Below are 13,616 nucleotides of genomic sequence, written 5' to 3'. Positions count from 1 at the left end.
AGTGAGTGAAAGCCAAGAAAGAGGAAGATATAGGATACAAGTCCAAGAGTCCAATGAAAATATGTCCCTGGGATGATGAATTTGCCCTGGAAATTTATTAGTTCACCTTAGAAGAGGAAGTCCATCTGTCCGTGTGTCCTAAGAAATAGATGGAATGAGCAAGGCACTGGTTAAGGGTAAAGACATTGTGAGGAAAACATAGCTGTCTTCTCTCAAGAATAGGGCAATTAGAAACTTCAAGATTAACTGATTTTAAAAGCATCTGTATAAAAAAGTACATATGTAATGCAATGTTATGCCTAACATATAGAACTATAATATACATATTACATTAAAAAACAAAGTCAAATGGCAGCTATAAATCATACTACATCATAAATAACATTAAATATGAATGGATTAAAAATGCTATCAAAAGGCAGAGATTTTCAGAGTGGCTAAAATAAAACAAACAGATTGAAAATAAAGGAGAGAAAAGAATGTGTCTCATATATAGCAACCATGAGAAAGCTGGAGTACATATACTAATACCAGATAAAATAGATTTTAAAACAAAAGAAGCAAAAAATGTTACTAGAGATAAAGGGGGACATTTCACATTAATAAAAGGTATATCCATCAGGGAGATACAAAAGTTATACACACATATGCACTTAATAACAGAACACCAAAATACATAAAGCAAAATTAATAGGAATAAAAGGAGAATAGACAATTCAACAATAATAGACATTTCAATACCTGACTTTTAATAATGAATAGAACAACTAGACAAAAGACCAACAAGGAAACAGAAGACTTGAGTACCACCAGAAACCAACTAGACCTAATAGATATCTATAAAGAACTCCACCCAACGACATTCTTTATACATGCTAACCTATTTGATACTTAGGTAAAATGGACAAATTCCTAGAAAGACACAAAATATCAACACTGACTCAAGAAGAAATAGATAATCTGAATAGACCTATAACAAGTGAAGATAATTCATAATTTAAAAAACTTACTAGAGATAAAGAGGAACATTTCATACTAATAAAGGGTCACTCCATAAGGAAGATACAACAGTTAAAAACACATATACACCTAATAACAGGACATCAAATTTTTCTAATTGTCTCAAGGATGTTCTTTTTATTACCTGTTTGTTGGAATCAGAACCCAAATAGGTGTAGTCTGCATTTGCATTTCATTATTTCTCTTAACACTCTTCTATTCTATTTATATTTTCCTTCCATTTTTCCTCCATACCAGTGATTTGTTTGAAAAACAAGATATTTGTCTGTGGAATACCCCACCTTATGATTTGGCTTTTGCTTCCTTATGGCATTGTATAACTTGTTCCTCTGTCCCCTGTAATTTTTTTTCTTTTTTTCTTGAGACAGAGTCACCTGTCACCCAGCCTGGAGAGCAGTTGTATGATCATAGCTCACTACAGCCTTGAACTCTGCCTCAGCCTCTCAAGTAGCTGGGATTACAGGTGCATACCACCATGCCCAGCTAATTTTTTATTTTAGAGATGGGGTCTCACTATATTGCCCAGTCTGGTCTTGAACTCCCAGCCTCAAGTGATCATCCCACCTCAGCCTCCCAAAATGTTAGGATTTCAGATGTGAGCCACCACACCTGACCTGTATTTTTCTATAAACTGGCAGATACAGAGATTCTTTTTACACAGCTTCATTGAGATATAATCTAGACACCACATTCATTTAAGGTGTACAATTCAATGGGTTTCAGTATATACGCAGATACATTCATTATCACCACTGTCAATCTTAGAACATTTTCATCACCATAAAAAGAAATGCCATACCTTTCAGCTATCAACTCCCTGTCCTCCCATCCCTTTCTCTCACCCAGCCCTTTGGAATCACTCATCTATTTTCGGTCTCTGTAGATTTTTCCATCCTGAACTTTACTATGAATAGAATAATATGTGGTCTTTTGTCACTAGCTTCTTTCACTTAGCATAATGTTTTCAAGGTTCATCCAAGTTGTGGCATGTGTCAATACTTCATTCTTTTTATAGCTGAATTATGCTCTATTGTATGGATATACAACATTTTACTTTCTTATTTATCTGTTGATGACACTTGAATTGTTTCTACCTTTTGGCTATTATGAATAATGCTACTATAACTATGTGTGCACAAGTTTTTGCGTGGGAATGGGGTGAGGGTGGAAATGGTTTGGGGGAGATCAGTGTTTTTCTTTAAAAGCCTTCTGTTATATCTCCTTATCTCCTTTGTTTATATTTTTCAGTGTTACATTGATAAAAATGTAAAAGGTATGTTGCTGAGACAGGCTCTTGGATCAAATGCTCCATGTTTCTCAGCATTTCTCAGCTTCCTTGGAGTGAGGCTGGGACTCATGGACTAGAGGGAGCTGATGTGAGTCCCCTCCACAGCACAGCCATTGAGAGCCCACGAGTTTCCTCCAGCCTCTCTTCTCCTTTGAGCTCCCGTGTTGAGAAGATGAGCCCAGGAGATGGACAACAGTTCATCTGGATCCTGAGTCACCCAAGGACCTGCGGGAACTGGAGAGCCACACAACACACACGTGACTTGGCATGCGGGAGACTGAGCTCTGCTGGGTTAAACCACTGAGAATCCAGATTTTGTTATTGCAGAACAGCCTAGACTGGCTGGTACAAAGGGAATTTAAAAATAACAACAGGGCATTATAAAGTGAGGATTAGGGAACATTTAAAAACTACTCTTAAAAACTAGTGAATGTGGGGGCGTTGGATTGTCATCAATGTTTTGTGATTTTATGAACAAAATTCCCAGCATGTGCTCTTAAATGTGCAATGACCAGACACCATGTGAATCACGCCCACAGGAAACCCACCCACCAGCGGTAGCAATGCATTCAAATGCAAGCACAGTGCCCACCTCGCTTAGCTGGTCCTTCAAGACCAAAGAGATGAATCAATGATAAATGACTCAGGGAATAATTTTAGACATAAGAGCGTTGACTAAACAATTCTGAAGATGTTGAAAAGTAAAGTGTTCCAGACTCCATCTCTGAGGCTTCTCTTAGAGACCCAGCTACTGGCACTTTCCAGATACTATTTTAGAGTCAATATTCTTGACACCTTACGAACAGAGCTCAGAAGATGCCCCAGGCAGCTTCTCACCACGTTTCCAGTGATCTCAGTGGACGGTGGGAAGGCACAAAGGTTAGTATACTCTGGAGTAAATTTAGACGCAGAACTGTTTTCATCCTTATTTCTCTGAGTAATCTGTTCTCTGCCAAGTTTCCCCCTTTACAGTCAGGGACCAACCAATTACCATGAAAATCAGATGAATAAATATTGAAGAGAATGTGTTCATTGCCTATTTTGGTGTCCCCACAGCAAGAATGCGATGTTACATTTTTAATTAAGTCTTTCATTTCCATTTTCTTTTTCAGCTAAAGCTGTCCTCCATAGGATCAATTTAACTAAAAAATTAGATCCAACAAAAAAGCCCCCCGCCGAAGAACAGTCATTAGTAGGTATGACTTGACAAATTTTCTCAACAGTACTACAAGTTCCTCCTCCAAAATTAAAATTGTATGGTAATTTACACAGCTTTGGGCATTGGCTCGCTTGGATACCTGGTTTAATCGTATTTCCACAAATTCATACCCTCTTTATCTGCCACATTATGATACTGATTTTTAATGTATAATAAATATGTTATTAGGAGTACACAGCTCTTTTTTAAGTCATTCTTTGATCTATACAGACTAAGTGAACAAATTCAATAATCTTTGTTCTATAAGATGACATATTTAACTAGATTTTAGCTTTTTGTTTTTTTAAATATCTAAAATTTTGAACTGAAATATTTATATTCTCATAGAATTACTTGGGTATCTTCTCCCCTATTTTCTTTTAGATAACCACAACTGTTAGTCTATGCAAACAGGAAGAAGTATGAGCTGATTCTAAAAATTTCGTTTCTGATTCTACATCTGCTAGTAGCATGTAACCCTCAGCACCCCATCACCTCCACAGGCTCTCAACTCTTAACCTGTAAAAGCCCAGGCCAATCTTTGTGTTTGTTCATCAAATGCTTGTTGAATACTGCTATGTGCCAGGCACTACTCTACATATTGGGCACTATGGCACTAAACAAGTTTGCTACCCTCATGGGGAATACAGTCTAGTAGAAGAAACTAGCCACATAATGAAGAAATTAACAAAGAAACGAATGTTTGTTTGTGGTAAGTGCTTTAAGGTAAAAACAAAGCAGAATGCAGAAACAGAGGGTATAGAGGGGATCCTATTTGGGATAAAAAGGTTAGGGAAGGCTTCTCTGAAAAGACTTCTCTGATGTGTAGGAAGCCTAGCTCATCTTAAGAGGTGAGCAAAATGGCAAAATCTTGATACCAAAACCAGATGAGCATATACAAGCAAAGGCAGCAAAGACAAGACAGGTTTTACTTACAAACAGAGATTCAACAAAATCCTAAATAAAACATTCGGTGACCAAATCCAATAATGTATTTCACAAGAACTATGTCAAGGTGAAGTAGAGTTTATGACAGGATTACAACATCAGAAAAATCTAGCTGTGTAATTCTCCATATTAACAATTTAAAAAACAATTATTATCTCAAAAGGTGCTGAAGTAGTTGATAAAGTTCAACACCTATATATAATCAAAGTAATTAAATAATATGTGTAAGTTCCATGAGAGCAGAGATTTTCTTTTTAAACAGATTCCTAGACATATCCCAGCTGCCAAAACACAATGTCTGGACATAGTAGGCATTCAGTATGTATTTGTTGAATGAATGAATAAATGGATGAATGAAATTTTTTAGGACAATCATCTAAAAGATAATCTCCCCAAAGCCTACTGCAACCAGTGCAATCATTCCTTTTCAGGTTTGGAGTGGACAAGGACACTCTCCCCTGGTCAGCCTCTGTAGGTGCCCCTAGTCAGAGCAATGGGGTGAAATACCATGTAAGGGTGAGCCCTGGAAGGCAGGAGGTGAAACTGTCCAGGTCTGCAATGGCAGGACCAATGTTCCTGTAAAACTACTGGAAGAAGCAAAGTGTCCAGGCACAAGATCACACCACATTCTTCTCTCTCCGGCAAAAATCGTCAAGAAAAAGAAACTCAAAATAATATGCCACTTACAACAGGAGCTAAATCTAGACACTGTAGGAAATAATCTAATAAAGGAGACAGAAGAATTTGTGGGAAAAATTTTAAAACTCTATCAAAAGACACCTTAAAAACTAAGTTACTGGAGACTTATGCCATGTTCATGGTTGTGCTGATCTAATACAGAAAAATTGTTGGGAAAAAGCTGAATGTTGGGAGGGAAACTGAGGCAGGGCTTGCATAATGTCCTTGGGAATGTGTCTAGCTTGCTGGCTCCTTGCTTCTAGCCCTCCTAGGCTCCTAGATCGGTTGTATTCCCATTATCTCAAGTAGCAGAACATGTTCCATATAAATGTTAAACCATCACAGCTGTAAATCATGTGCTTAATGCAACGTGTCATTTTGACCTCCACATTCTCACCACCTGTTCCTCTGTTGGATTACCAATAAATAGCGCGGGCTCCCAGAGCTCGGGGCCTTTGCAACCTCCACGATTGCGATGGCCCTCTGGTGTCCCACCTTTCTCTCTCAAACTGTCTTTTTCTCAATCCTTTGACTCTGCCGGACTTTGTCAGCCCCACGACCTGGCGTTGGGTCTGATCTCCCCAACAAAAATGTCTGTTCTTCCTCAAATTAATCTACATACATTTAGTGCAAGCCCTATTGAAATCCCAGCATGTATTGTTGGTGACTTGAAAAACTGATTCTAAAATCAGTATAAAGAAGAATGTATATATGAAGCTCAGTAAAACGGTTTAGAAAAAGGAGAATCAAGAGGAAGGACTCACACCACCAGATGTTAGGAGAGTTCCAAAGCCATAAGGATGGAAATAGCATGGTACTTATACGAGGACTAAACAGTCAGATCAGTAGAATAGAATCCAGCACCCAGAAACAGACCATGATGCAAGGAACTTAGTATGTTTCAGAAGGAACATCAGGACAGCAGAGAAGAGATGAATGATTTAGTAAATGGTGACAGAAAAACTGGCTTACTATCTGGAGATTTAAAAACATGTTGAGCCTCGGCCAGGTGTGGTGGCTCACACCTGTAATCCCAGCACTTTGAGAGGTTAAGGCAGGTGGATCACCTGAGGTCAGGAGTTCAAGACCAGACTGGCCAATATGGAGAAAATCTGTCTCTACTAAAAATACAAAAACAAGCAAAAAACAAACAAACAAAAAAATATATATATAGATGTGTGTGTGTGTGTGTGTGTGTGTATTGGGTCTCTATCTCATTTCATATTCAAAAGTACCTTCAGTTGGAATTAAAGCCTACCTGTGAAAGATAAAACTATAAAGCTAACAAAAGAAAATATATATTCAAATCCAGTATATTTGTGATTTGTGGGGGAGAAAAACTTTAAAAGTCAAAACCATCAAGCACAAAGGGGGAAACCTGATGGATTCGGATGCGTCCCATGAAAGACTTCTATTTGATGAAGAGTATCACAGACAAAATTATCAGATAGATGAAAAAAGCAAGAGAATACATATGAAAATTCTGTTGCTGAAAACCTCAACAAGAAAGCCCAATCTGAAAGTCAAAAGAAAAACATGGAGAAAAGATAAGAACATAAAATTTACAGGAAGAATCTGCTAATTTACTAATGAAGTGCAACCAAAGAATTACAAATCAAACAATGAGGTATTCCCTTTCTCCTTACTCCCACAAACTAGCAAACCTAGAGACTCTCTCAAGGAAGAGCAAGGATGTTGCTGGTGTGCGCCTTAGTAGCTCAGCCATTCTGAAAGCAAATGCAAGCCCTAGGGAAATTCAATGTACGTGTACCCTGTGACCAAAACGCCACTCTTGGCTCCTGTCCCAGAGATACCGTCCCCGGGTACAGAGAAAAACATGCGTGAGAGTTTGTAGCAGCTTAGTCATCCTTCTCAAGAGAGCTCAGTAAGTGACATGTGGACTGCATACGTGACGGGCCCCAGGCAGCCCACCACAGTAATGATCTGATAAACAGAAACCACCATGGACAGATCTCAACAACATATACAGTGGTGGAAAAGGAAGAAACAAAATGGGATTTGTGCAACAATAACATGTTTGCAAACTTCTTTTTTCTTTTTTTGAAACAGAGTCTTTCTCCATCACCCAGGCTGGAGTGGAGTAGTTGCGATCACAGTTCAGGGCAGCCTTGACCTACGGGGCTCGAGCAATCCTCCCACCTCTGCCTCCTGAGTAGCTGGGACTACAGGCAGTCGCCACCACGCCTGACTAATTTGCAAATTTCTAAAAGGCACAAACACAAAATATGTTTTCTCAGAAGTACATATATGTTAAAAAAAAAAAAAAAGAAGGTGGATTGGAAGGAGACAGGTTACATTCCTGAGGAAGTGGCTGTCTCCGCGGAAGGGAAAGAGGAACTAGCTACTGGCTGGAAGTGGGAAGTGGCTGCTTCTGCAGAGACAGAAAGAGGAATTGTTCAGAGTGCCAGGAGCTGGGGTATTCAGGCAACTGAGTCTTGGCACCTGAGGTAATAAACTGTCTTGGGTAACACCCCCACCCCCGACACATGCAGTTTAATTGTGTTCCAGTCCAACTGAGACAAAGGCTTCATCCCTCCCTGTCAATCAGAAAATGCAATGTTCTTAACTCCTATTAAATAACTCTACCCTGCTTTGTTGTTTTCACTGGATAAAAGGTTTTAAACAATCCTGGAATTTCACTCAATGGTTAGGTTGATTTAACTGCATTTATTAAACTTAGCAATTCTTGGACTATGCCCCAGGTAAAGATAAATGTCTTTCTTGACGGGAAGATGAAAAATTCAGCCAAACCTACGGGATTATTCAGATACAGCTGTAGTGCCAGGGATGGCCAACATCAGTAGGAGTTACTTCTCTAAACGGGAAAACAAGAGACTTAGCAATGGGGGTTTCATTTACTGATCATCACATTTTACAGCCTTAGAACAAAATCCTCAGTGATTCAACTTTTCGAGATAAGCATTCAAGATAAATATTAAAAGCCTAGGAGCCTGTACTTCCTTGTCTACTAGAAATGTGTTTGTAAGGAAAATGCTCTCAGTTTCTGTATTTATTTACTTTAAAGGACATAAAAGTCAAGGCTTTCAGCCTAGGCCATAGTTCTAAAAGTTTTAAAACTTGTGTGGGGCCCTGACCACTGGCTCCTGGCTCCTGGCTCTGGCCTGATGACAGGAGTTGTCTGTCCCTGCGTTCCCCTGGAGGACTCGGTAGGCACTTGTGGATAGAGGTGGGAATGTGGAGGGCATTTGACAAAGTGGAGACTGTTTAAGGCAGGTCTGCACCCATTGGCAGGTCCGGCCCCGCCCCCACTGGGTGCTCACCGTGCCTTCTGGGTCCACGAGCAGCAGGTGCTTGGCCTGGCCATTGTGCATGCCCGTGAGGACAAAGGAGCCCGGGTTGGTGGTGCTCTTCCTGACCAGGAAGTCTCCGTCTTTCTCCAGCAGCCCCTCTGCCTCCTTCCTGCTCATCTCTCCTTGGTACCAAGTCTCGGCTTGCAGTTCCTCCAGCATCTTGGCATCTGGGGCTCTAGGTGACACAGGGCTGATGCACTCCACGGAGGCTGCCTTGCTTAACACAGGCCCCAAGGGCTGGTTCTTGAGAGCATCTTCAAAAGGTTCTGTCATCAACAATATTGACCAGCAACAAGTCAATCCCAAGAAGAGCAAATGATAAAAAAAAAAAAAAAAAAAAAAAAAAAAAAAAAAATACAGTGAGAGAGATGGAAATGCGAAGGCAACTCCTCCAGAAGGGGAAAACAAAAACCAATGGAGACAACTAACTGGCTGGTAATATAACAAGAGCCATCATAACAAGCATTGAAAAGCACAGCCCAAATTTTGGCATGACTTTCTGATGAGTCTGCTTTCCCAAGACAGCTGGGAGTTGTGCTGTGTGCCAAGGAGTCAAGCACACCCTTTGTCTAGCTAGCTGGAATGACTTCATTTTTGCATGCTGCAAGAGGCCATGAATATCACATGCCACGTACTTTCTCTGGAACTTCAGCCAGCCTCTTTAACAAATTCTGAACAAAAATCTGCCAATACCAAAGGGAAAGACAAGCTACAAAGCTTTGATTTTATGCAAAACCTGAGCCCAATCCACCAAAGGTTTATTTCAAAATCTTTGCATCAGGCAAATTTTTAAAAGAGAAAGCTGACGGGTGTTGGGTTCCTCTTGTGTGACTTGCCCCAGGCTAGGAGCTCCACCTTCCCTTAACCTTCACTTGTTTCCCTGTGGAACGAGGCTCTCACATGAATGCCTGAGACCATACTTGGTTTCATCCCCTTCAGAGCACACTTCTCAGTGCAAGGCATGTGTGAATGGTGAGACTGCTGCTCTAACAATAAATACCGGCAGCAAAAGAAGTAGCCAGGCATGTCTAACTAAATCCCGATGTTCGATTTTCACATAAGGTAGTGTGTATGAAAGGACGCTGAAAAATGCACAGTGCTATGCAAGTGGAAGGTAGTGCGATGGTTATTTCAGACTACGCTGTCTACCCATAAGCATACACATACATACAACATAAGCAGCACAAGAACAGGAATGGTTCTTTCCTGAGCATAACTACACCCTCAGAGCCCAGCATTGCTCCTAGCACACAGTTCATTCAGTATAGTCAACAGATGCTGTAAAATAAGCCAAACTTGTTCGATGTTAGTACAGCGTGGGCAGAAGTGAGGTGAGTAAATGAAACTAAAATTAGCTCTTTTTGATGCTTATTAATCTTTGACAGATTTGGAGATAAAAATAAGTTAGAACCATTGGCAAAAATTATGTCTGTGGAAGTTCTTTTTCATCTGACTTTTTTCCTGATTACCTGGAATTGTCATTTGTTTTATACTGTTTCTACACCATTACCACCTTCGCTATCATCTACATCATCAACATCGTCATCATCATCCCCAACATCGCCACCATCCCCACATTCACTTTTATTGGCACCACCACCACCATCAGCATCACCGCCATCGTCGCCATCGTCATCACCATTATCACCATCATCCCCATTGTTACCATCATAACCATCATCATCACCATCATTGTCACCACCATCACTGTCACTACCAGCAACAGCAGCAGCAGCAATAGCATCACCACCATCAACACTATCATCACTATCCCCTCACCATTATCACCACCACCATTACCATCAGCATCATCAGGATCATCACCATTATCACCATCATCCCCATTGTCATCATCATCATCATCACCATCATTGTCACCAGCATAACCATCATCATCACCATCACTGTCACCAGCAGCAACAGGAGCGGCAGCAGTAACAGCAGCAGCAGTAGCATCACCACCATCAACACCATCAGCACTATCACCATCACCATTGCCGCCACCACCACCACCACCATCGGCATCACCACCATCTCACCACCATTATCACCATCACCACCACCACCTTTGCCACCAGCACCATCATCAGCATCATCACCACCACCATCATCACCATCACCATCATCACCACCACCAGCACCATCAGCAGCAGCAGCACCACCATCATCATCACCATCATCATCACTATCAACACCACCACCATCAGCAGCATCATCACCATCATCATCATCACCACCACCATCATCAACATCACCATCATCATCACTGTCACCACCGCCACCTTTGCCACCAGCACCATCATCAGCATCATCACCACCACCATCATCACCATCACCATCATCACCACCACCAGCACCATCAGCAGCAGCAGCACCACCATCATCATCACCATCATCATCACTATCAACACCACCACCATCAGCAGCATCATCACCATCATCATCATCACCACCACCATCATCAACATCACCATCATCATCACTGTCACCACCGCCACTATCATCATCATCAGCAGCAGCAGCATCATCACCATCACCATCACCACCATTGTCACCATCACCATCAGCACCATCATCACCATCACCATCAGCACCATCATCACTATCACCATCAGCACCATCATCACTATCACTACCATCACCATCTTTCTACCACCATCATCATCATCATCATCACCATCACCACCATCACCACCATCATCACCTCACCATTATCACCATCACCATCAGCACCATCATCACTATTACTACCATCACCATCATTATCACCACCACCACCACCATCAAAATTACCATCAGCAGCAGCACCATCATCATCACCATCATCACATCAGCACCGCTGTATTTAGATCTACTGGTTCAAAATAAAGAACACAGAGTGCTGGCTTTATTTAGTTCCATACTTTTCAATAGGCACCAGCCTTTCTAAGGCTCTTTTCACATCCTGTTTCCCCTCCTTAGGTTTTGAAAGCAGGAGGAGAAATTAACTGATGGGAAAAGGGTAGCTCTGGTTCTCATTTTTTCATCCCAAACACCAGCCAATCTAACTTTCCTTAGGGTCCGTGTCCAGGAGTCATTGGTAAATTGACTATATTAAACAGTAAAAATGGTCTAACCAGACATGGAACTATTAAACTGCAGTTTGGAGGTACTATAACAACTCCAGCAAAAGCTTGGAGAGCCACCACTGTGCTTTGCATCTTGAAAAAGTGGCTTCACATTTCTCAAGCTGTTTTCACATTTTTAAAAATAAAGGCACTGGCGGGACTGAATTAGGTGATCTAGCATTGAAGGTGGCTTCAAGCATTAAGATTCTACAGTTCTTGCTTAGATTATTTTTGTTAAGTCAAAATGGGGGTCCAGTGTGTCTGGGAAGTCAAATTTGCTGGGGAGAAACAGTGTTGTTTTCATGAGGCTGCCTAATTATAAAGGCACTTAACACTGTCCTCACTCATACAAAATACCACAAATCACAGATATTGGACCAGCAAGGCTGCCTTTCACAAATGATAAAGTTAGTTAACTTCTAGGATTCTTCGTTTCCTTCTCTGTAAAATAAAGATAACAGTAGTTATCATAATACCTACCTGTAAAAATTTAAAAATAAGTGTTTAGCACATGGTAGAAAATCATTCAGAACTAGTCTCCATTCCCTCCCTCTTCAGCCTATAAAATTCTCGAGGAATATGAAAAGCAAATTTAGCTCTTGTGAGCTTGTGATGCTCTTTCAAAATTTTTTAACAAAAATTTTCACTTTCATTAATCAGTTCATGAACGATTTAATTTCCTCAGTCTATATGACAAACAGAAAGTCTGTGGTACACATCCCACTATAATGCTATCTGCAATAGATTCCTATTACTCTCCTTATCCTGTTTAGTTTTCATAACTGAGGAGCATTTACCACTACCTGGTAATAGATACCTCCACGAGGTAGAGACTTTGCTGGTTTTGTTTTCCTGTATATCTCCATCAAGTAGAATAGTATTTGACAAATGGTAAGTGTTCAGTAAATATTTGGAGAGAGGTAAAAGGTGAGCAAGAGAGAAAAAAAGAGAGAAAAAAATGAGAGCACAAGTGGGAGGAGAGGAGAAAGAGAGAGAAAACCCTCATAAGAGAGAGGTGTGTTGCAATTTCTTGCCTATATGTTAAATGTTGGTCTGCTTCATAGACCTAGAGCTCCGTGGAAACACAGGCCATGCCATTTCATCTTTGCATCCTTAGCAACTAATACAGTAGCTGGCACATAATAGCCAATTACTATTTAAATGAATAAATAAACACTTGTGTATGTATATTGTCTCAATACATTTGCAGATCTTCAAGAGGAACGTCAATTCCAAAAAGAGGGGGAAATTGCACTGTCTCTTGACTACAGAGAGGGCTATAATCCTAAAGCCTTAAACAAACCCAATCATCACCCAGAAAAGTACAGCTAATCATCACCATTAACCAAAACCCTGCTATCAGAAAATTCAGTAATTACACAGATTTCAAATAAAAGGCAGGATAAAAAGCAACCTCAAAAGAAAAGAAAACCAGAGACAAACAGAAACCCACTCATGTCAAAGAGGTCTTTCCTCGGGCTGCTCTCAGCACTGCTGACCGCAGCCGGCCAGGCCTGTGGTGGGATCTGCTGAGTGTTGACGTAGGTGGGTGCTTCTCCCGTGGGGGCCACGTGCAGTTTCCCTTCTGGCGTGCTGTAGATGTCCGAGGACCCTGCAACAAGAAAGTTAGCCCCTTTTCTTTTATGATGGTGACACTATTCAAGCCACCCAGCCTTTCACAAAGAAGCTCTTCTGCCTGCAAATGGGAAACCTCCTCCTTCGGATTCCTATGGGTGATATTCTCCTCTTCTGAGCTTGTCACCACACACTGCTGTGACCCGGCTAGGATGTTTTCCAGTCCTTCATATCAGCATGGGGTCTGCCAGCCAATGTCAGGGTGGACACCTTGATGGCTCCACTGTGATGGCCTTAGCAAAGATTTTGGCCCTTGCTGCCCCAAGACGGCAGGAGCCTGGCAGGCAGAACATGCCTGGTCTCCTCCTCTCCTTGACAAATGCTCCAAGATCAAATAACTGAGCAGAAGGACCACAAGCCTTATATTAATTGCTCTTGTTTTCTTTTTAAATATAAGCAAATGCTTTATA

The 13,616-nt window shown here is 41.0% G+C and overlaps 1 protein-coding gene across 2 annotated transcripts in view; it reads right to left on the bottom strand.

Annotated features, from left to right (window-relative positions):
* The window catches only part of SHC3 (SHC adaptor protein 3), a 171,638-nt gene that overhangs the window by 23,839 nt on the left and 134,183 nt on the right, over positions 1-13,616 (bottom strand). For both annotated transcript variants that reach the window (XM_520118.9, XM_009456850.5), the window contains exons 10-11: positions 13,025-13,183; positions 8,435-8,730 (exon numbers count right to left, since the gene is read on the bottom strand). In XM_520118.9, the coding sequence (XP_520118.3) occupies positions 8,435-8,730; positions 13,025-13,183 (455 nt within the window). The remainder of the gene's footprint in view (positions 1-8,434; positions 8,731-13,024; positions 13,184-13,616) is intronic.

The sequence above is a fragment of the Pan troglodytes genome, chromosome 11, assembly GCF_028858775.2.
Source record: "Pan troglodytes isolate AG18354 chromosome 11, NHGRI_mPanTro3-v2.0_pri, whole genome shotgun sequence".
Lineage (NCBI taxonomy): Eukaryota > Metazoa > Chordata > Mammalia > Primates > Hominidae > Pan > Pan troglodytes.
The sequence above is the reverse complement of the archived record's forward strand: the minus strand, read 5'-3'. Positions and strand labels throughout refer to the sequence as shown.